Source organism: Oryzias latipes, chromosome 22 (genome assembly GCF_053564925.1).
Source record: "Oryzias latipes strain Hd-rR chromosome 22, Olatipes_Hd-rR_3.1".
NCBI classification, from domain to species: Eukaryota; Metazoa; Chordata; class Actinopteri; order Beloniformes; family Adrianichthyidae; genus Oryzias; species Oryzias latipes.
This window is the reverse complement of record NC_136258.1, coordinates 16,042,954-16,066,340: the sequence shown is the minus strand read 5'-3', so window position 1 is coordinate 16,066,340 and position 23,387 is coordinate 16,042,954. Positions and strand designations below refer to the sequence as shown.

The window sequence follows — 23,387 nt, the reverse complement described above, 5'->3', positions numbered from 1 at the left end:
ATTTCACAGTAAACGCTACTTCAGATGTTCGCCACATTTCCAGCAGCTGGTTTGATGGCTTGTTTGCTGTCAGGACTTACAAAGCAGGTCTACTCCAAAGTGGTGCTCTGTGATGTGTTCAAACAGAGCGGTGAGGATGGGGAGCAGCGCCACAGTAGTGTAGTTGATGTTCTGTGACACGCCTTTCATCTGCGAGCGGGAGTGAGTAAACTTCCCCAGCTTAAGGTTCTCAAAGGTCTTCTCCAGGTCCTCTGCTGCGTTCTCGAAGAAGGTCCTCAGGCCCCCCCTCACCTGGTCAGAGCTGGACTTCATCACTGTTCTGATGGAGTGAACAGGACCGTGTGAAAAGGGAAAAACCAATTTATGGTTTTCTTCTGGCCTAAAGACTACATTTTAATGTATGTCATTCCCAAAACATTATCTCTCATTGAGATTTAACTTTTTTGTCCATACAAAATGAGATTTTTTAAATTAAAAGCTTCCATAGCATAAAGTAGCGCAGGGATTTATTTGACTGCTCTCAACGCTTCACAGTTCATAAGGATTGTGATAAATTGTTAAGCTTGATGGGTCATGGAAGGAAAGAGAAATAAGAAACAGGAATATGAGCAGCTCGAGCTCTTCAGCATAAACAAGAAAGAACAATACTTAGCAGATTTAGCCTCATTATGTGGGCGCTGCAGTCGCAAACAACACACAGTCTCTAAAGAACACCAAGGTCCTTCGGCAACATGTGCTGCATGAAATGTCTGCAGCTTATTGAAATGCCAGAAGAGGCTCTTGTTAATGCCAGTGCCTCCCATGACAATTATGAGCGCTTGAAGGAAACACTGACAACAAAAACATGTCTCTTTAGGGTCCACGTGAGGATAGATCCACTTATCATTTGCAGGATGTCTGTTTGCCTCCAAATCGGCTTGTGCTCATTGATTTAGCAGTACTTTATCATCTCTGAAGTTAAATGTGCACCTACCTGGTGTCCAGGGTATGTGCCAGGATATGCAGACAGCTGACCATGGTGGTGGAGTCGCTCCCTGTGAAGCAAAAAAGCTGTTAGTATGATTTTAAATCACTCAAACCTATTTTTCTATCAATGGCTTTGGCTTGTGTTTACTTTTGTGATATGAGTGCACAAAAGTATTTTATATTCCATCTACTAGTATCAGCTCTTAATGTGAGATGTTTTACAGAAAGACTAATGTTTATGATCACAGCTGCCACTAAAAATGACGGCAGTCTTGCTTGCTTGAAAAGCAAAGACTTCATCAATCAAAACAGGCATACATTGAGTGTGAGAACCGGACCGAGTTAGTGGGACGTCAACCATAGAAAATGTTTTACTTCCAGCATTCAGTCGCCATGTTTTCGCAATATGTACGCTGTCATGTCATAACCAGACATCGACAGCAAATATCGATTGGTCCGAGTTGGTCTGGGTCAACATTTCTATGTCATCAATCAGGAGAGAGCTTGTTGGAAGGTTAAACCACTACCACTTGGAAACAGACTATGGAAAATCTATCAATTAAATGATTGGAACCTTGGCTGTGGGGGCCAGCAGGCACCACACGCTTCTATTGAGGCATCTGATTTGTCAGTTTATAACTTGAATGATTTCTACTACAGAAAAATCTGCATTAAAAAACATTAGGATTAGCAAAAACATGTTAAAAAAACGGAATCAGAGCAAGAATGGTTATGCTGACAATTGTAATGACTAAGTAATAGCTGTTTATTTCTCAACAGAAGGCTATAGGATTTTGGCTTTTTGAAACCTGTTTTGAACATAAGGGGAGGAGGAGTCACTCAGTCCAGTTCTCATATACAGTCAATGTATGCACCACAGTTAGCATGTCAAAGTCAAGAAGTGATGATGATTTAAGGTATCGTACTTTTCGGAGTATAAGTCAAATTTACGTGCGTGTATCAGTATTTGCAACTGACAGCAATGCAGAGGAAGAAGGGCCATACAAAACAAAAATAGAGTAGGATCTGAGCGTTCTCCTTATGAGCTAATGTGGGGCAAGTCATCAAACTGGGTCACAGAGCTTTCCAAAAAAGAGGCAGCACACGCAAATTTGTGTTAGGTGTGAAAACAGAGTTACGTCAGGCTTGGCGGATTTGTACAGAAGCATTGCAATTTTCTCTAAAAAGTGCAACTTATACTCCAGAGCGACTTAAAGGTTTTTTGTTTCTCTTCTTTATTATGGCTTTTTTTGGGGTCCTGCGACTTATCATCTGGAAAAGACGGCACATTTTTTTTTGCTATCCTCTGACACTTGTTTTTGTGTAATTTTTCTTGTAAGAAAACTTGCACACAGAAGAAAAGTTTTGTGTTGTTCATTTTCAACGTGGGCTAAAATGTTTGGGCCGATGTAAATGAAGTCTTTGAATGACATCACATTTATACACGCCCTTAAATCCCCAACCAGATGTTAGTAATCAGCTTACCAAAGAGTGAAATCCTATGTCTGACAAGAGCTGCCAGTTTGCAAAACAGACTGAAGACGTCAGCAGCAGAGAGAAGGAAGAAGACACAAAATCATGAAGGGTTAACGCTTCAGAAGAAAGTTAGTATTTAGGAGTTTGATTTTCTTAACCAGAAACTGGCAAGGGTTGCTGTCAACCCTTGAACTACCTGGCAACCATCTCTTTTTCCTTGTTGGAGGCATAACCACTGCTGCTGAGGTTCTTATTGGGCGATGAGAGGAAGTACAGAGAATGGTTTTTGAAGTACTGGTCTATGAGGGGAAGAAGAACCTAAAGGGAAAAAAACAGATTAGATGAAGGACAGAAATAAAAATGTTGCAGCTTCCACCACTTGAAACTTTTGTCTTACTTTGGCAAAAAACTTGATTTCTTGCTCATGAGGTGACCTGTCTGTTTTTCCACTGGCAGCCATGGCCTCTAAATGACAATTGACATTTTTTTTAATAAAAAAAGGGTTTTGCTTTTAAATATTCCTTTTCAATGTTTTATACCTAAGTGGGCTATAAATTCCTGCGCCGAATCAACGTACTTCAGCAGTTTCTTGAGGAATTTATAGGCAAACCTTTTCTCCATGGAGGGAGAGTCCTGCTCCAGGTCCTTCAGACCCCTGCAACACATAACGGTCCTTTTGTATGTACTATTCTTTTTGAAAGCCTTCAACCCCTCCTAGTTAGAAGCATGACATCAGTGACATACTCTCTGTGTATTGACCTTGTGATGCTAAAGCCATTGATTTGCAGGAAGCGGAAAAGATCCTGCGCTTTTTCTCGATCGCGAGCTTTCTCCTTTGCTGTCAGCGTGTCGTAAGGCACCAACAAAGGATGTGTTCCTCCACCTGTAACCACAAACACCCCCCATGTGACACTTCATGCAAATGAGAGACACCTTTCAGCTGAGCCAATTTCCCACAATATAAACCAGCTCACACTCATGTGAACATTTATCAGCACGTGCACACACACACAGCTCTTGTCTTTGTGCAGCATGCATCCCTGATTGACTTCCTTAGCAATTCACCTCTGCTTCCAAGGTCACTTTTCTTCTTCTTGGCCCAGATGTTATGATAATTCTCTGCCACCACCTCCACCATCCCCTTGCACCAAAGATAAAGAGAGACAAACTCAGGAGTGCACTTCACCCATAATACTCATTCATATGCAGAAAATGTAGCCTTTGATCTTGCATTCATTTGAAGGATCCTTTGATTTTTAAAAGAAAAACAAAACAGTAACGTAACAAAGAAAATGCTCACCTGCAGTTCTCTGGGAAGAACCACGTTGCTCATGTCTACAGGACTTGGGTTGAAGCCGTTTGCCTGGAAATGTATGCAAAGATCTGTGAGCTTCGAGCTATAATTTAAGGGGTTGATAACACATACTTCTGTTTTACTAGCGTTCCTTAAAACAATCACTCAGACTCTTAAGATGTGTGACTAGTGGAATCAGATTAGGAAGAGATTTACTGAGACTGAAAACAAAGTCACTTGTTAGAAATCTCAAACAAGCACAATTGTAAACCAAGAGCTTGTGAGCAGTCAGCAGCTTTAAACTCCTTTTAAAGCTCATCAAATAGCTTTGAAAAGAATTGAAAAACTTGAGTCTTTCTAAATAAATAGTTGAGTATAGAGGTTGAAAAAATGTAGCTTTTTTTGAGCTGAACAGCCAATATACACAACAGGTGAGTTGTTCCGTTTTTTTGCTAGTCTTACCTTCCAGTCATCTTTTGATCTATTGTAAAGGTATTCCCAGTGGTCTTTTAATTATGATTTTGTTGTTTTTAGCCAAAATCCAATGTTTTCTAGGACATAATTTATGCAGAGTGGCAGTAGTTTCACTATGAGTTGTAGGCAGGACCACTGGCATGGAGAAAGCGTGCCCCCACTTCGGTATACATTCTCTCCTGCGAGCTTACAGCCCCATTACACCCTCAACCTAACATTACCAGTGCAACAAAAATGGTGAGAAATATTGGAGCTATCCAGCCGTACAGTTTTAAGTATGACACCAGCTCAGACAAGGGAAAACAAAGCCGTCCATGGATCTATTTGTCTGCCAGTGGATGCATCAGAATGGAGCAGAGCAGGAAGCTTGTGGCGCACCCACTATATTTTTTACGTCATAAATACAATCTTTTTATAATTATTTTTTTTCGTCTGCTCCTGATTCACAATCATTTTAATTCAGAAATGCTACTTTAAGCTTCATTTTCTAATTATATGTCTTTCATCATAACAAAGATGTTACAAGACCACGCTAAAACATAAATATTATCTCATCCTTTCTGTTATTATATTCAAAGACACGTAATACTCCTAAAAACACCATCAAAATAAAGATAAGTAACATTGGTTGAGTTTTTCAATGTAACCCCCTATTTTTTACCTTATACATTATTGCCATTTTATTTTTAGTTGTATTTATACTTGATTTTTATCATTATAGTCAACATTCCACATACTTTGGGCAAGTTTAGATCATGTATATTCAATTATAATTATTGGTGACAATTGCTGATCATTTTTAAACATGCTTTAAGAAAAAGTATATGTTTGTTCTGCTGTAATATATTAGCTTTTGCTTGAAATAAATAAAAAAGAATTTTAAAAAAGTGATACATTTATTCCATTTCAAATTTTTTGTGGAACATTTGCTTTACTTTAACTGCATGTCAACGCTTTTTCACATATTCATATACTAATACACAAACGCCGCAGTAAATGTTGTGTTTTTAATTTCATGCAGGACATAAACCTGAGCCTTTGAGCTGTACCTGTGACACCTGTGATATTTTCCTCATTTTCTCACTCTCCCTTTGCTGAGACATGCTCTCTCCATCCTTCGTCCTGTCGATGCTCCAACCCATTGCCAGCATACTCTTCAGGGACTCTCTTATTGGCCATCGGTAAATCTCTTTCTCCTGGATCACAGAAACGGAAATTTAGAAGGAGGAATTCTGCGAGCAAGGACATTAATCTTGGGGTTGTTGGCTTTTGGCACATGGCATTGTACCTTTTCTGTCAGAGCTTTATAGATCCGGAGCTGAGGGTGAGTCTTTGCCTTCTCATCTATGCAGTCACCATATTTCCACCCTAGCAGCACCTGAAACAAACCAAAAAGTTAAGGATATTTAATCAAAAAGTAAGAAAAAAAACAATGATTTTTTTAATCTAAAATAAAAACTATTGAAGTACTATTTTATCATTTTTTGTAATAAGATGAATTGCAGTAGGAAAGTACCTTTTTTGGGTCAAACACTTATAGCAATGCATTCCAGCTAAAATCAGATTTATTTTTTATTTTTCTTTGGTTGATTGCTTTTAAGTTGTGACTTTGTGCAGCATTCTATCAAGTAAGGCCTGTTTATTTTCTATTGACCCCTGTGGCCTGCTCCCACTCTAACACTGAACCACTTAACGCCCATCATGTTCATGCCAGGAGCTCTCATCTTTCACCGTACCTTTTCTGCAGACCATTTCTCGTGGCAGTGCTCAGAATATTTGTTGGCAAAATGTTCAAGCTTCTCTGGGAAAGCAATGCTAGAACAAGAAAAAAACCAAGACAGATATCGATTAGTCTGCAAGTGTGTGTCAACATGTGCAAATGAAGTCGTATACATGTCATTACAGGTTTAATGTATTTAGTAGGGCTGATGCTACATTTGCCATTGATTTTAGGCTCCGAATTGGCTTACTTAGCTGTATTGATGGGTTTAGGGTCAAAGTTTCCTTGAGCATCAATAGACACAGGCTTTTCCAGTGTGGTATTAATGGAAACATCCACATAGTCTGGGGGTAGAGCTCCTGCTATGGCACTCAGACATGGCATGGCCATCTTGAACAGTTCTTGATCGTACTTCTACAACAGAAAAGTTTTAAAGTTAAATGCAGAATCAAAGTAGTGAAATATTCTACAGGGGATGTGGAAACAGAACATATAATTCTGTATAATGCATTTTATTGGTAAATTAAATTTTCTATGCAATTCTTTAAAGCATTAAAGTCACATTTGCACTCCTTAGAAAAAAATTAAAGCACATAACATCAAATAAACTGGACTGCAGGGGAAAATGTGCCTTTTATTCAATATTAATTCACTTCTATTAAAAAATCAGAGAGAAATACTCCCAAACCATGATAACAACGTTCTGATGACATAACACAAAACCCAAACACCTTACCCTCTGAGACAGAGAGTCAAACACTCCCCAGAAGATCCTCTTTGTGAGAAGCAGCTCATCCTCTGATGCCGTTCCGAAACTCCCCCAGCCTGACGGGAGGCAGTAGTACTTCCAGTTCTGCTCGTAGTGGTTAGTAAGCAGCTGAAACAGAAGGTTTGACCAAAGAAATGCATAAACTATGGTGGAGTAAAACCACAAAATTCCAGGAATACTGCAGAACAAGCAGAGAAGCAAAAATTTGATTTCAAGTTGAAGCTCTTTTAAAAAAGAAACTGGAGGTAAGTATTATTTATCAATGAGCCACTACGGGCTTTTTTCTTTTAATCTAAATTCCTTCCAATGAAAGCTTTGTTTTATTGAAAAAATATATATAAGAAGCCTGATTTCAATATGTGTTTACCTCTGATGTTAGACTTGAAAATAATGAGGGTGTGCTGGCGGTATATTTTCTAATTTATAATTTTATTTTAGATTTGTCAATTTTGTTATTATTATTATTATTATTATTTTTGTTACTCACAAGTTCAAAAAATGTGGTGTTTATGTGAAAAGCAGCAGGATCTTAACATCAAAGGTAATATTTTCATTTGAGCTGGAGGAAATAAGCTGCTTTGCGGCTCTAAATCAAGCTCATCTATTCTAATAGGCTGCAAAAGCCAAGAATGACTAAGGAGCAAACACTAAAATAAATAAATTTTGTAAAGAAAAAGAAATTTCAGCTTGAAATAAAAAAATGGAATAAAAGTGGTACCGGTTCAATAACATAAACTGAGCTATGGTTGCCAATATGGGGTGAAAGATAATGCACAGTGGGAAGGGGGGGGGGACTATTTTTAATGCTAACCCTTAGAGGCATCTTGCAGTATTCAGTCAGCAAGGGCACATCAAAGACGAGGCGGCGCAGGAGCTGCTGCAGCATAGAGGGACGGAGGTGCCTGCAAAATAGGAAGAGACCAGATAAGACTGTTGCTGCCCCAAGCGTCATCAGACTACCATCAACTTTGTCATTTCAAAACACTATTTTAGAACATGTGTTTATAAAAAAAAAAAGTAGACTGCAGTAACGACAAGCTGTCTAACCCCTAAACTAAAGGCATATTTTTGCTCCATACCTGCAAAGAGATAGCAAGCACTCCTCTATGGCGTCTCGCTGTGCTTTAGTCAGAGAGCGGCCCTTGGACAAGCGGTAGATGGTGTGGAGGGTGGAGTCGATGAGGGTGGCGTGGTGTTCGGTGCCGGCAAAGAGAGGCGCACAGCGAGTAAGAAGGGGCAGCACTGCTGAACCGATGTAGCGATTCATCGCCAGGGCTGTCTCCGTGGTGCACAGACCCTCCTGGAGAAATAAACAAACAAAAATGTACATAAGAAAATGTGAAATTTAATAAAGATTATGATGCTGTTTAAAGCCAGTTTGTGATGCCTGTCCAGTTTCCTGTTCACCAATTTATTAAAAAAATAATAGTTGAAACTTTTTTTTTTCATTCAATCAAATTTGCTTTTCACATTTCTCTGTTTGGTTGTCCCGACCTACCGTATCCAGGGAGGTGGCGGCCCTCAGGTCAGGCAAAAAGCCCACTTCCAGCAAGTGAAGCAGAAAGCTCTGATCTTCAATCCCATACACTCGGTCTAAAAACAGGACTATGGGAGCCTTGTGGTCCGGACTGAAGCTTGCTGACATGTCTGGCTCGGTCACTGATCCATCTGACAGAAAACATGACAGACACAAAAAGGCAACATTTAAACAGTGTAATCCATGCGTGTCTGAGGCTCTGGGATACCCAGGGAGGTGTATGCGGTGCGTGAAGGGAAGTCTTTTCTGATTAGCAAAGCCATACGTATTCATTAAACTGCATGCAGCCGTTGGAACTGCAGAGTTTGTGTAGCATTGACCGCAGTAAAAATTGTAGTCTTACCGTGTTAATGGCACAGCTGTAGAAACTACTTTTTTTCACTTTAAATCTGATTATTTAAAAAAATAGAAAGGAATATTATATCATATGATTTAATTCAAACAACAGTGGTACCTTTGTTGACAACAGGCATTTTTAGAGGAATGCTGATAATTCCCACTAGATCCTCGGTTGGAACCAGAGAGCGCAGGATGGCACGAATGCGCAGAGCTTCACCTTTCCCCTTGTTGATGAGCTGGAAAAGGCATGTCAGTTACAGGAAGCTGCAACAAAAATGTCCCCAACTGTTCTACTGTTGAAGTTTCAAACAAACATACATGCATCTCAGGAGCACAGCGTCCCAACAGGTCAATAAGTGCAGAGTAAAAGGACATGATGGCATTGCCCATGTGCACTACCTCCTCCTCATCATCACCATCAGCAGATCTAACACAGAGGAAAAAAGGTGATGAGATTAAAATTAAAATGTGTTCACAAAGTAAAAGGGGGAAAAAATTGACGTTTTAATAGTAAATCCTGCTTTGATTTTTGGAAGATTTGGTTAGGATTTACAAATCAGAGCTGATTCCCTGCACCGAGCCTGGCAGGTCCAATGCTGGCGTCTCTGAGATCTTTATGGCTTCTTTCATTGCAGCCAGCAGGCCGTTTCCTCCTTCTCCACGGAGGGCAGGTCCAAAACACTCGGGACGGCGGATGAGCAATTTGACCACAACACTGGAGTTCTCCTCCACACTCTCCCCTGAAGCCAAGACACAAAATGAATGAATTTAAATGTTTAAGAAAATGCACAAATATACGTAATAACATCTCTGAACATGCTACACATCATTGATTCACCAAAACAAATTATGGACTGCCTTGAGACACTGAAAGAAGTATTTGTTTGATTTTTCTGTTTTATAGATAAAAAGGAAACCTTAGTGGAGGATGAAATAAGTGCTGTATTCCTACCATTTACAAAAACAGCAAAACGCAAGAAGGACAGATAACGCTCTCCTTCTATGGGGTTCCAGCCAATATCTGGATAGCCTTTAGCCAGGAGCATCGGACAGCTCTGGAGACCACAGCCAGCTAGATAGGTGACCACCTGCAGACACACCAGATGCAATCAATAAGCTAGAAGACATAATATACTGATCCTGCATTTTCATCCATCCATCCATGTTTCTAACCCGCTGTATCCCTTTCAAGGTCACTGGGTCGCAAGAACCTGTCCCAGGTAGGGTATGCCCTGGCCAGGTCACCAGTTGCGGGGCCAAAACAAACACACAAACAGACGCACACACACACATTACATCTGATGTGCAGAGGTAGAGTGGTCGACCTCTGGTTGCAAGATTACAGGTTCAGTTTCTGCTTTGCCTGCCCATTTGTCAAAATGTCCTTGGGCCAGACACTGAACCCCACATAGCTCCTGGTGGTTATGGGCTGGTTCCACAGTTTAACAGTGGCATCAGTGACTGAAAAACAAAAAAAATCAAAAAAAAAAATCACCTTGTCTAAGTCTGGTTCTTCCAGTGCCAGCGCCAGGCCATTGTTGTCCATCACAGAGGATGCAGCTACATCCAGCGGAGTGGACCCCCTCATGGCCGGAGAGGCTGCAACACAAACCACACACAGGATTTGGTGTTACCTAATTCATGTCTGTGACTCTGTGGCAAAATGACAACAAACAGTAGGGGATGTAGTTTCCTGTCTCTAAAAGAATGACCTGCTGTGGAATATTCTTGGATTTAATGATTTTGCAAGGCTGTTTTTGCACTTATAATATCAGTTGTAACATGCATGCACAATGAACAGGCATAGAACTGTATGGAGAGGCATGAGTGTTATTGAGATAAAAACTAATATGAATTAGATGATGTTAGCTTCTCTTTCAAATAAATTATCCACCAACAGGAAGAACATTTCTGTCAAGAATGACCTTAGGTATCTCATCCATCATCCATTAGTAACCGTGACTGACAGACACTACCTACCTAAGCCCACACTACTGTTCTCTAGCAGGTAGCTCAGGTGGTCAAACATGGCTTTCTGGTTTTGGCGACTGATACGACAGAAGTAGCAAAGGAAGCGACAGCAGCTCGCCACCATCTTGGGGAAAGCAATTTCCTGCAGAGCGAGAGTTAAGAAAAAAAAAAAAAAATTTCCGTATGAAAGCAACAACACTGTTTAATTCAGCAGATCAATATAACAGTAAAAGCTCCTGTACCTGAGACTTGTCTCCTCCCAGTACGTTGACCATCACCTCCATGACCGTCTCATGCATCCCCAAGATTCTCATTAGGTTTGGATGCTGATAGAAGACCTTATTGTTCATGATGTCACTGCAGGATAAAAGCAGATACTCATTAAAAACTATAACTTTAGAGGAAGTCTCATCGACAGAAGCAAGCCACCCATCTGGAAACCTACCCCAGCCCATCAATCATGAGCTTCTCCTCCTCCTTTCCCATACGGACAGACAGCAGAGATCTGATCTGACCGAGGGAGGCCAGGAGATTGATGGTGTCCTGCACGGAGGCAGCACTGATTGTGTAAGTCTTCCTCATGGCACGGAGCAGCTCCCCAATGCAATCATACTGCCTCCTCAACAGGCTGAACATCTTACGAACAAGCCGTGGATCTTGGATGTGATATTCCTGGGCCCAGCTGACCATGGTCTGAGAGATGAGCTCCTTCAGATTTGCTGAAGATGGATTAAGCAAAGAGAACATTTTATAAAACTCAGAGTTTCTAAAAGTCTAGATAGCCAGAAACAAGATCCCCTTTTCTATTTAACGGATCAATAAAGAAATAAAGCCAAGGTAAGACATTATTCAGAGGAAGCAGGTGTTAAAACATTCAAAGAGAACCACATTTATTTTCATGGTTACATCAATACATTTAACCAAAACCTGCTTGATGTGTAATGTTGTGATCTGTAAGCCAGAGAAGCAAAAAAACTATTTTATAATGAAATTGCCAGACTCTGAATCTGTCTGACTTCAGGCAGCTGTATTATTTAGGACTTTGCTGGATTAAATGCTTCCCAAATAATTGATTCTCTGTTTGTCTACATTTGATTTTGCATACCTAAAAATGGCTTAATTCTGTTTAGGAACAAAACAGAGCATAATAGGCATTTGAATTAAATATATTTTTTCATTAATCTACCCAAGGACCTTCAAATTGTACTCATCTAGGTATTAAGTGATGTAAATTAACATGTTTAAAACATCAAGAGCTTTTCCGTGTATGTGTGGTTCCTAGAACAGGAGAACAATTAATCATTTTGCAATTTCAGCTGCCACGGTGCAGAGGTGCATCAATGCACACTTTTCTCCTCTTTTAATGATAGTCGGGAGCAGTGGGAGGGGCCAAAAACGGTTAAGTTTTGGGCCAAAAAGAAGTTGAGAGGTGCTAAAATGATAAAAAAAAATGTAATTTTTCAGGCCTTACTACAGCAAACAGCTACTGTCTGTACAGACCTTTAGCTTAAACCATAATCATAAATTTAGCCATTACACAAGGTTTTGTTGTGAGTATATTAAATAATACATCACTTGGTGACACACAAAGAAACATATTTTGAAAGGCAATGGAAGCCTTCTCCCCTATCTATCTATCTTCTCCTCAAACACACAAATAAAATGTTTTAGGTTAAAAAAATAAAATAAATAAATAAAAAATGCCTCTGTGACAGAAAAGCCCTGGAGCATAAAAGAGAAATGCAGACAGCTTCCTTCTGTACTGGGTGTTTCTTTCTTTCCAAAATAGCAGCAGTTAAAAAGTGTTCAAACAACGTGAAACCTTTTTTCTTCCCTGTGAAGAAAAACAACACCTTATTCAAGAATTGTCATCCCTTTTTTCTGAGATAAATAAATAAGTGTGAAGCATAAAGATGGAAGAAAGATCAGCGATTAAGAGTTTAAGCTCCTGTGAGCTAAATAAATTATTAATCAATCAGTGTGTGTGTGGATCTTACTTTGAATAATTCAAACGGGATAAACCCATTTTAAGGAAGACACTGTAGGTTTATTTTCACATAATACAAGAAAAGGGAGAACGATATTAGTTTAACAATATATTAATGCAAAAACAATTATTTTTGATGGGACTGAGCTGCATGTGGTGTAGTGCTTAGCACCCTTGTCTCACAGTAAGAAGGCCCTGGTTGGAATCCTGGCTGGGACCTTTCTGTGTGGAGTTTGCATGTTCTCCTCGTGCATGCATAGATGTTCTCCACCTATGAACATGCTTTAAAACTTAATTGGTAACCCTAAATTGTCCCTATGTGAATGTGCATGTCGGGTTGTGTAGCCTTGCGACGGATTAGCAAACTGCACCCCTGCCTTTGCCCAACAGAAGCTAGGATAGGCTCCAGCAACCAATTTGACATCAAGGGGCTTTAGGAGATCAATGAATCCCACAATTATTTGTGTCCTTCTTTATTTGCGTCTGTGATTAATTGTCTGTGTGCAGCAGCAGCAGTACAGGAGAGAGATACCATGGCTCTTTAGAGACCCACTCTGATTAAAATTGTGTTTTTGGTTTTTTTGTGTCGTTTTTCTTATAATGGAGGACATTAGATAAAGAAAATTAAGCTCAAAATTGCATTTCTGAGTTTTCTTTATTCAGATTGTCGTGCATAAGGAGCAGACAAAAACAAAACAAAAATAGTTTGAAAAAGATCATATTTGTGATGTAGAAAATACGCTGGGTGGACCATAAGCTGCCTTCTCCAAGCTCTCAGCTTTGCTGCTCAGCTGTGGGGAAGAAAGAGGGTCGGGTTGATCCACGACATCAGACCCACCCACAACTCCAAGGTCAATTTCTAGTTCCATTTCTAGTTCTGCCGCTCTGCAGAAACTATGTCAAAGAAAATGACACAGGTTTTAAGGTGGTTAAGGGTTAGTATTTAGCCAGCAGACATAGCAATGCTCCACATAACCTAACATTGTTCTTCTGTTCTATACACCCAAAATCTATGGCCCGAATACACCAATCTTTAAAGTCATTGACCTTATTATTATGTTTTACATAACTGCAAGTAACTCCAAGTACTTTGGAAGTTCCCAAACGCTGTCAATTCTGAGATCAAGGGAAAGGGAAACCAGAATGTAAAGTTTATTTGCATTTATTTAAACTCTACAGATCTTTTCTGGCTCATTGTGAAAGATTTGCCTTTCACTATGCCTAGTTCGAAGCAAACATGAGACTACAATAGTCTCAGTTTCACAAAGGTTTGAGAACTTATAAAGTATTTCAAAGCTAATAGTCTGCAGATGATAGAAGCAGTTATATTTGCCTTCATTACCACCAGATCAGGATCATTTTTCAGGTTTTTGTGCAAACTTTTACTTAGACTTCCGTTAACCAGATAACCAGAATTTTGATGCCATTAAGACTATAAAATCCCATTCTGATAATGTCTGTGACTCTTCATAGAATGAATCACGTGACCAGAGCTCTCCCTGTGTTTTAACTGGTCAAAATGGTGCTCACTCTACTCTATCTTCCAGGGTGGCAATGCATCTACCACTGATAAAACTAGAGTGGACTTACAACCCCACGGCCACCCTGTATGTGAAAGTAAAACTAGATATGGCCTAAGATTAAACAACAACAGCTATTTTTCTTTTTTCTTTTTTACACAGACAACTTCATTCCAAGGCAAGAATAAAATGGAATAAATAAGGTTATTTTTTGCACACTTACTGCCATAGAAATGTTGACATTTTTATAATCCAACCAGACATCAATGCTGTTGCTTATTCCTGTCTCTACCTTCCACCAGTTTGTCTGCACTTTTCCAGTGCAGTTAGCTTTAACACACTAATTTCTGACTAATGCAGCTATTAGTAGCAACAAGAAATGACGGTTTTTCATTCCTTGAGGCATTTCTAATTTCTCTGGAACTTAATGAAAGTCCACAAAAAAATAACCTTTGGCCAGATGTCATTTAGAAGATAGACAGGATCATAGTTAAGACCAATGACTATTAATTGAGAGGATAGCCCTTTTTTACAGAATCAAATCTATGACTGCAGCAGGAGGAATTTGGTAATTTTATGTTGATGGATTATGTTAATATAGTCTTGCCAAATGTAAAAGTTGAGGAAGAAAGAAAATAAATTGATTGAAAGTGAACCAGAGTTTGGTTAAATGACAATGTGAATGCCACACAAGTAAATCAAAGACAACAAAGAAGCGAGGCGTTTTTACGGTGATAAAACGAAATCCTGCACCTTAATGTGAAGAAGTTTAAATCATGAAAGAGTTGCAAAATATCTTTTTGATAAATGTAGAGGACTGCACAAGCTTGAAATGAAATAAAAACGCCAGCATTCTAAGCATTTTACACCCACTTAAATAGAGTTCAAAAGACTACCATAGAGGGAAAATGCCTCAGTTAATGAGAGTTGCCAAAACTAAAACTTAATGTCAAAACAAATGAGGCTGTAACTACAAGATCTAAGTCTAAATTTTATATTTCAATAATTTAGAATGTTTTCTATGGCAAATCGGATTTGCACCGATTGTTTTAGATTCAAGCTTTAAAGCACACAAAATTTGGCTCAATATTATTTTGCTATTTTAGCCAGCACAATAGTTTATTGTAGGGTTCAATTCAATTCAAACAACCCCGAGGGAAACTTTTTTTATGGTGCAGACAATAAATAGCTTTTGAAAAAATTGACATCATGTTGACACATCAGAAAACTATAAAATAAGTCCTCGCTTCGAGGAGACGCACAATAGTACACAATAGGAAACAAAAACAACAGAAAGTGATTATAGTGTGAGCATTTTCAGTTAGCCAAGGACTCGTTGGTTAAAAAATTTAAGGATCACAAGGTGTGGTAGGAGCAGACTAAAGCAAGAAGAGGACCTGGCTGCAGACGTCATCTGCCAAAACCAGAAGTCCTTGTGTCCTTCCCCTAAATTTTGATTTAGAATAAATTTATTTTAACTGGCGACCCTAACAGTTAGTTTTTTTTTTCTGTTTTAAACTTTCAAAAAAGTTTCTGAACATTTTTGTAATGATCAATTCTGAAAGCAATAAAATGACCACTGTGTTTGCTCACCAAACTTTATCTTGTATGGGCGACAGTAACAGTTACCATTTATCCACATTTTTTATCTTTTAAGCTAAAAACTTTTTCAGTGTCAATTTTGAAAGAGTATATTTACATTATATGTCTAGATTTGTGCATCTCCACTAAAGGAGGAATACAGGCATACAGGCGAAAAGGAAATTCAACTTGTGCTTGATACATTTCTGAAAGATAAATCAAGGAAATAGAGCCTTATATAAAACACACTATAATGTAGGACATGTGCTTTATAAAGGAAAAAAAATATCTCAATGCAGTGATTGTCCCTATCTTCCATGTTTCCACTTTTCTGTTGAAATAATGATTTGATTTACATTATAAAAGGTAGAACTGCATTTTTTGCAGTGAATTGGTGAAACTAGCAGCTTTCTTACATGGTGCAGCCTGCTCCTTCTCTGTGGGCTTCTCCACCTTATTGGACTGACTTTTGATCTTGTTCACCAGCGTTAGGAGACGGCCTCTAATGGACGTGTCTTGCTTGTCCTCATCTTCATCCATGGGTATTCCTGCAAAACAGAAAAGGATCTCTGTGCAGCTTTTTTGCTTGTGGGTGCAACACAGGCATCGCCTGCAGAATGTCTAGGATGTAAGGAATCTTTGCTTTTTCCATTTGTTTTTTATTGGTTTCTCTCTATGCAGGTTGCTGTGACAGGTTGGTGCCATATGGCACATCTGGGACTGTCTTTCAGTCAATACAGCCACGGATGGTTGGACAATTTAATTATTTCTCAAAACAAGATGTCAGAGCAATCATAGAGGAATTGAACTATAAATTCTCTGCTGAGATGCAGAAAGAAGTACAAGGTGGGAGAAAACAGACATTTCATGAAGCACTAGCAATTATGTTCATGCTGACACACTGGCAGCTTGCAAAACACAGAGAAAATTCATTCATTATTTCATCCATGAAGTCTGCTCATTTCCTGTTTTTTTCTCTCGCTATAAACCATCACCAACCAACCAACCAGCACCCTTAGTGCTTTTCCAATACACCTTAAGTCTTTCCTCCTCAGTAAATCTCACATCTAAAAGGAACTCACAAGTTTTCAAGAGGATTTAAGTCTGTCAAGGATGTGGGCCAAGTCATCACTTAACCCTTAAAACTTTAAATGGCTTTAGATTTACTGACCTGGAGCACCTCCTGCAATGAAATACAGCCGTTTGAACAGCCCCCCAAGTCAAAGAGCATCTAAAGGAAAAGCCCTTTCTAGGTCCTTATCCTTCATTTTTTTACATCCATTTTGTCAGCAACAGGAGATTCACTTGACTGTGCCAGTCTTTTACGTATGACATTAGATCAAAATTGGACCTAATTTAATTCATTAAAACATTTGTAATAAAATCTAAATTAAAATGGCAAACACATTTGTTTAACTTCATTTAAATCAAATATTGCCAGTAACTTTTAAGCTACATCCACATCGCCCTTGGTAGCACATGTTCAAGAGGCAACTTCCAATGAAAACACGTGTAAGTCTGTGTTTCGGGCTTCCGCTGTCACAACTCTTGTGCGCAGAAACACAACTTTTCAAGATGGTTTTCGAGTTCTACAAACAAAACGCATGGCCATTTAATGTGCATTGAAGGTTAAATCACGTTGAACTTTGATGAATCAGAGACTTCGACTTGGTAGTGAGATATGGATGGCGTCCCTTTTGATTCATGGAAGTGCATACCGTTTATAAATGGATAATGGTGGAGAAATTAATATTTGCAGTTTGTGCCTGGATGGAATGATACCAAATCTTTCATATGTAGAATAGAGTTGTGAAAGAAAAAGCCCGGGGTTGCGAGATTTGCATGTTTTGACATTTTGCACCAAGCCTCTTCCAACTGCTTCTGGCGGTCATGCGATGGTAAACAGTAGAAGAAAAAAGCAATAAAGTATCTCATTGACTTGTCAGAAGTGTGTCTCACCACAGTGAAGCTGCAGCTGGTTGTGAAAATCATAGAGTTCCTTCTGGATTTCTGTGGGACATGGACAGTCCTCCCCCGTACTGAAGTTAAGAAGCATGTTTATCTGAAATTTAGGAGAAGTCAAAATCAAGCTGCTGGGACATTTTATACATCTGCAAACTATTTCATTGCGGATCCATTTCAATAAATATTTTCTTACATCTAGTTTCAAACGAAAAAGGCTTTTTTTTTTCTTTCTGGACTGAAGTTGAATTGAAAATGGGAAAAAAATTGAGTCAGGTGCAGTTCAACTGAACTGTGGTTAAGTTTTTTTATAATATTATTTCCTCTTAATATTTAACCTCTTGAAAGTGTACAAAACTTCGGAAAAAAGCTCTTTAACCCCTTAGTCGCAGTGCTCAAACAACTGTCAGAAGGTTTTGTGATTTCTAATACAAAGATCTTCCTGGGAGCTTAAAAGCCAAATATAAAGTATTTCTACAGAAACTCACCTGATCTCCCATCATCTTGTCTTTTATTGGTTTTAGATACCAACCGAGTCTGATGTTAACTCATTTTGGCATTTATAGAAAGGTAAAAGCACTTTAACAGTGGTTAATGCCCGGCCCCCGCATACTCACAGACCAAAGATCAACACAACGGGCTGTTAAAGTAACTGAGAAGTGCTGAGATCGGTCTCCTGCCGTCTCCTTAAGGAACCACTCTTTAGTGAGAGTGCAAACTCTCAGAGGTGCACTGGAGGAATTATCCTCACAGCATCGCTCAGTCTGGCCAAATGGTGTCATCGAGGAACATCTTGAACAAGAAAAAGCTTTCATGCTTTCCAGGTCACAAAAGCCAAAATGGAATTATTCAGTAGTGCTTGCATCAATGGGAAATTTAAGGAAATCATATTAATTATGCATGAAAAGGTATCAGTAATACCTTATGAGTATGGGGACGATCTACTTTTAAAGTTGACCAAAATACTTTATATTCTCAGGGATCTGTCATTTCTGAGGACAGTTACAAGACATCTGGTTTGGCACCAGCTCATGTAGGGTTGTGTTTTGTTTGTTTTATTGAATTCTTGCAGTGCAGCTCCATTTTGGCTCAAAATAACTCATAAAGCTCTTCTCGAGAATAATGCTCCAAATCTAAAGATAAGGTATGCACTTTATATTTTAATGTACAACAACTAATAAACACTGTTAGTGATCTATCATCATATGCATTTCTTCTTTAAAATGCCACAACATATCAGGACGACACAATGAAGTATCACTCAATGAGTTGAACATTCAACTGTGCATCCCTTATGCAGCAAATTTGTTTATCATCCGACGTAGGCTGGAGGTGGATGCTGTGTCGCTCGATAGCAAAGCAGAGTTCTGCTCAAGGCATTAAAAGTGTCATTGTGCCTCTGGGACTTTAGGACACACACATATGCCACCTGTGCTGCAAAGCACGACTCTGTGGTTTTATAGGTCCTTTACAGTTCCAAGAGAAATTAACAATACGAGTGGAAAATGGCATAAAATGACATAATGCTGACCTTCATTTATCCACTTACATGCATAATTTGAAGCCAAGACCCCGCAGTGTTATTGCGGTCACTTATTATAGACTCGTTTTGTAACTAATGCAGCAATCTGCCACCGCCACATTACAGGCTAAAACCAATAAGCATAAAACAGGATTTTACTGGAAAGCACAGAAAGACCATTTTGGAACAGTTAGGCCTGATACTGATTGTTCCACATTATAACTATTTTGCAGCATGTTTTACTGTGAAAATGTGGAAAATAAAAAAAGCAACAACTATTAAAGTGCTGCATTAAATGTCTGTAATCAAAGTTTTTCTTTTAAATACGGAACCAAACCTGATATAAATTAACAAAAACTCAGCAAGGCAAAAACCTGTGATGACTGTTGCTTAAATCTTCTCCTGCCACCTCTTCCTGTGCTTTCAGCAGGAGTGTTGTCTCACCTGCTCCTGCGGAGGCGATCTGAACTCTTTGGTCTTTTTTGCCGTCACAGCGGCAGACATATTGAGGGCCAGCATGAGCTCGTTGTAGCGAAACTTCTGGTTGTACTGCAGTTTAGAGACAAAGCTGTCGGAAAAGGACACAATGGCCTCGATGCGGTGCTTCAGCTCACAGTCACAGAAGTAGTGAAGCAGCTCGCACATCTGAAGAGCAGAAAAGAGACAAACAAAACTATACAACTGCTGTGTTTAAGGGGATATTGTTATAAAAAAAAATAGTTAAACTCCCTTAGACATCACCTTATCCCATTTGTAAAGGTACATTACAACCCAGAAGATTATTTTTCAATGTAGGATCGGGCTGTTTCATGTTTGACTGACCTCTGAATGGCTTTATTACAGCTCAACAGTGATTAAGAGGAGGACAATGCCAGTCATCAGCCCTGAATTTGGTGTTGATTGGTTCTAATGATGTACTTTTGCTGCTTTACCATTATTCCGCGTCTAATTTTATGATTAATCAAATGTGTGTCCATTAGGCCTTCACAATAAATCGAAAATTTATCCTCATTGCATTATTAACATGTGTGATACGCAAAAGATAGTTACTTTAGCACCCAGTGCTCCTCTGAAGAAGACAAAAAAGTCACTGGGAAGGTTTTTTCAATAAAATCCAACCCCAAACCACCGAAATTGTTCTTACTTGTAGTCCATATTTGTTTTGGCCAGTACTACCAGAAAAGCAAATTATTTTTCTTTGATGAGTTTCTCCTAAATACAAGTTCTTACCGGACTCCTACTGAGATAACTTGCAGCATAATTAATTTTAAGTTGACTTTATTTAAATAAAACTGTTGCAGAGAAATGGAAATTATGTATAATGCTACATACACTTCGGGCTCAGAAACACACGTTGGACTTTCAATGAAAAGTCTAATTAAATGCTTGTAAATGTACATTTTAGGTAGGTTTTTAAGTTCACTTCGGGTTCTACGTACAAAACATTAGGGCCAGTGAATGCACGTCATAAGTTAAACCAGTTGAACTTTGACCAATCAGAGACTCAGATTTAGTAGTGACAGATGGGTGGCATCTTTATCAAAACGCAGAAGTGCCAACCGTTTGAAAAGTGATTATGAAGGAGAAGGTAATAATTGTGGTTTGTTCCTGGCTGGAATTCTATGACACCAAGTCTTTCTCTTTCAGAATACAGTTGTGAAAAAGAAAAAGCCTGAAGCAAGATTCACTACATTTGCACCTCTTTGACATTTCGCACTAAGCTTTCTGCAACTGTGAGTACATACGCTAGTATAGGTTAGCAAAAGTCCAATCCTAATTGCACGTTCAAGAACCCGCATTCAGCACGTTCTTGAACGCGCATCATATGCCCAATGTGTACGGAGCATGCGTTGTTTTTCTGTTTGTTTATGTAACACAAGTAATATCGTAATCGCAATATTGATCATTGATATCAAATCGCAAATTTTCTTCATATTGTGCACCCCTATTGTCAGAACAATCTATTATTACCTGTCTTTTAACAGGTTCTGGTAATCTTTTCTCCAGCAGTCCTTTCATTGGCTGTTTCATCTCTTTTCCTGCTTCCTCTTCTCCAGCTTCCACTGCCTTCTCCTCTGTCCTTGTCAGTCCTTCCTTGTCCGTTGTTCCTGTAACTCCTTCACAAATGTCTCTGAACACATTCGGGTCAATTAGCAGCAGAATCTTCTGAACATCGTCACTGTCTAACACTCCCATTGTTAGCAAGGTGCTAATGAGCTTCAAGATTGGCACAAACTGATACCCCACACCGCCACCTACAGGATCTCGAATGTGATGCCCACCTCCTTGAACAGCTTCTGTCAGCATTAAAATTGCTTTTGCCTTCAAAGCATCCAGCGGGATCTGAGGACTGTACAGATAATCCCGTTTGGTGCTGATGAAACAGGGTGGGGTAAAGTTGAGGCGGGGCTTTAGGGAGGTGCTAAGCCCCACCCCTGGAGGGAGATGTTTCTTAGAAGCATCTGAAAACAGACGGATGGAACGAGTTTCTGGGGTGACAGGAATGATGAACTCGTCTTTCATCATGAGCCGAGCCTCCTTAGCCGTCTCCAGGTGGATGCTGATCAGAAGATTGTAGAAGCCTTCACGCAACATACCAGACAGGTACTGATTGTCTATGGTGTACAGGAGCTGGGACTGGTCCAGGTGGCTACAGAGTGCGTGGGCAACACGAGTGTTTCCCAGGGCACAGAGGGCACAGTAGAGCTTTAAGGTGTGGTAGTGGAACCTCTTCATGTCCTCCTGCTCCGACAGCTCCATGATGTCCACACACCTTTTCAATGGAAACAGTACATTTTGAATGTCATCATTGATCTGCATGAACATGTTTTTTTGATTTTCACTCCTGCTTTTATTGCCAAAGAAAAAGTGCATAAATAAACCTGTTCTCCTCTGGGATGTGTACTGCCAACATCTGCAGGGGCTCCACACACTGAACCAGCCAGCCGTGCCTCTCGTTGACTTTGGCCGTTTCCACTTTGAGGAAGGTGTTGGGCATGCGGCTCCAAAGCACAGCATTGATGGTCTGAACGTCTAGTCGCGGTGGGCACTGGGGCACCGGGTTCTTGTGTTCACTCTTAAAGATGGCTGATGACAGAGGCATGGCATTCTAAAGAGAACAAACAAATGTAGACAATAAGTAAAGATTTCTGAATACATCAATCATTAAAGGATATCTTTCTAAATAGAAAAATGCCCAAAACAAATTTTAATAGTATTTATTATTTATTATTTTAAAAAATGACACATTTTTGCCACTGTATTTTGATAAAGACTGTGTGATCAAATAACCCCAATAACTTTGCCGCTGGTAGGTTTCTAGCTATCAAACTTCCAGTGTGAAGGTTTCATACTGTCAGACGGAATGAAGGAACTCAAGAAGATACCGTTAAAATGTGTTTTTATTTTTGAGTCTAGCCTCCATTTTAACATTTTAACACAAATGAAGTTCTCTACCTTTACTTTGGCCAGCTCAAACTGAAAGAGGTTGGGACTGGTGGGTCGCACAAACACGGCAGGGAAGAGCTTTGTGTTTGGTTCGACCTGAAGACGAGACAGACCAGAGCGTTATTTTAAAGGTTCATACAAATTAAGTGCATAAAAGGAAGAAAAGTGAGTCTGGCGTGAAGCAGCTCAATGATGAGTCATGAAAATGCTAATGTGTCTGTGTGTTCTTGATGATTGTTGTGTTTTAGGTGGGAGCATGAGGCAGGAATCAGGCTTCCAAAGAGAGACAGCATGTGATTAGAAATAGTTGAGAAGCAAAGCTTAGCTCTTGAAGTTTCTGCAAATTGCAGGTCTGAAATAGAATGAGTTGCTGTCGATGTAAATTACCTGAAATGCAGTCAATTTATCAGATGGATTGGGCATATTTACTAGAAATCCCAAATTTGTGATCACATTTTTGGAAGTCAAGTTGTGTTTTGCGACAGGATAATATTTAAAGGTGTTTATGGATAAGTATCCAAGTTTGATGGAATATATAAAAAATTCATTTTTAGTCCAGAAAACCTGAAAGTCTTTTACCTTAAAATGTGATAAAATGATTGTTTATAGCTGGTACCTGGTAGGATGTGGAAATCTCCTTGCCATTGATTGTAAAAGTCACCAAACCGGTGGCTAAGTCTATCTGACAGCCTATCTCCATGTCCACATTGTTGCGACTGGAGGAGTGAGCAGCGCTGGTCCAATCACCGGCCCACACCATGTAGCAGTTGCTCCGCTTCACACTGACAGATATTTAAGGAATTATAGGTATTTTTTTTTTTT

The 23,387-nt window shown here is 39.3% G+C and overlaps 1 protein-coding gene across 16 annotated transcripts in view; it reads right to left on the bottom strand.

Moving 5' to 3' along the window:
* The window catches only part of LOC101172039 (ryanodine receptor 3), a 115,827-nt gene that overhangs the window by 28,813 nt on the left and 63,627 nt on the right, over nucleotides 1-23,387 (bottom strand). For 9 of the 16 annotated variants that reach the window (XM_023951503.2, XM_023951495.2, XM_078941013.1 and 6 more), the window contains 32 exons: nucleotides 23,182-23,347; nucleotides 22,575-22,661; nucleotides 22,001-22,227; nucleotides 21,090-21,891; nucleotides 19,563-19,763; nucleotides 17,594-17,696; nucleotides 16,051-16,182; nucleotides 10,992-11,265; nucleotides 10,789-10,903; nucleotides 10,556-10,688; nucleotides 10,071-10,174; nucleotides 9,528-9,663; nucleotides 9,129-9,315; nucleotides 8,894-9,002; nucleotides 8,691-8,811; nucleotides 8,198-8,367; nucleotides 7,779-7,999; nucleotides 7,511-7,601; nucleotides 6,667-6,807; nucleotides 6,181-6,344; nucleotides 5,947-6,025; nucleotides 5,499-5,588; nucleotides 5,260-5,406; nucleotides 3,743-3,805; nucleotides 3,508-3,583; nucleotides 3,187-3,325; nucleotides 2,982-3,097; nucleotides 2,840-2,907; nucleotides 2,639-2,760; nucleotides 2,452-2,501; nucleotides 974-1,034; nucleotides 81-319 (listed from right to left, as the gene is read on the bottom strand). In XM_023951503.2, the coding sequence (XP_023807271.1) occupies nucleotides 81-319; nucleotides 974-1,034; nucleotides 2,452-2,501; nucleotides 2,639-2,760; nucleotides 2,840-2,907; nucleotides 2,982-3,097; nucleotides 3,187-3,325; nucleotides 3,508-3,583; nucleotides 3,743-3,805; nucleotides 5,260-5,406; nucleotides 5,499-5,588; nucleotides 5,947-6,025; nucleotides 6,181-6,344; nucleotides 6,667-6,807; nucleotides 7,511-7,601; nucleotides 7,779-7,999; nucleotides 8,198-8,367; nucleotides 8,691-8,811; nucleotides 8,894-9,002; nucleotides 9,129-9,315; nucleotides 9,528-9,663; nucleotides 10,071-10,174; nucleotides 10,556-10,688; nucleotides 10,789-10,903; nucleotides 10,992-11,265; nucleotides 16,051-16,182; nucleotides 17,594-17,696; nucleotides 19,563-19,763; nucleotides 21,090-21,891; nucleotides 22,001-22,227; nucleotides 22,575-22,661; nucleotides 23,182-23,347 (4,934 nt within the window). The remainder of the gene's footprint in view (nucleotides 1-80; nucleotides 320-973; nucleotides 1,035-2,451; nucleotides 2,502-2,638; nucleotides 2,761-2,839; nucleotides 2,908-2,981; nucleotides 3,098-3,186; nucleotides 3,326-3,507; nucleotides 3,584-3,742; nucleotides 3,806-5,259; nucleotides 5,407-5,498; nucleotides 5,589-5,946; nucleotides 6,026-6,180; nucleotides 6,345-6,666; nucleotides 6,808-7,510; nucleotides 7,602-7,778; nucleotides 8,000-8,197; nucleotides 8,368-8,690; nucleotides 8,812-8,893; nucleotides 9,003-9,128; nucleotides 9,316-9,527; nucleotides 9,664-10,070; nucleotides 10,175-10,555; nucleotides 10,689-10,788; nucleotides 10,904-10,991; nucleotides 11,266-16,050; nucleotides 16,183-17,593; nucleotides 17,697-19,562; nucleotides 19,764-21,089; nucleotides 21,892-22,000; nucleotides 22,228-22,574; nucleotides 22,662-23,181; nucleotides 23,348-23,387) is intronic. The other 7 variants (XM_023951507.2, XM_023951508.2, XM_078941010.1 and 4 more) reach the window with 1 other exon arrangement.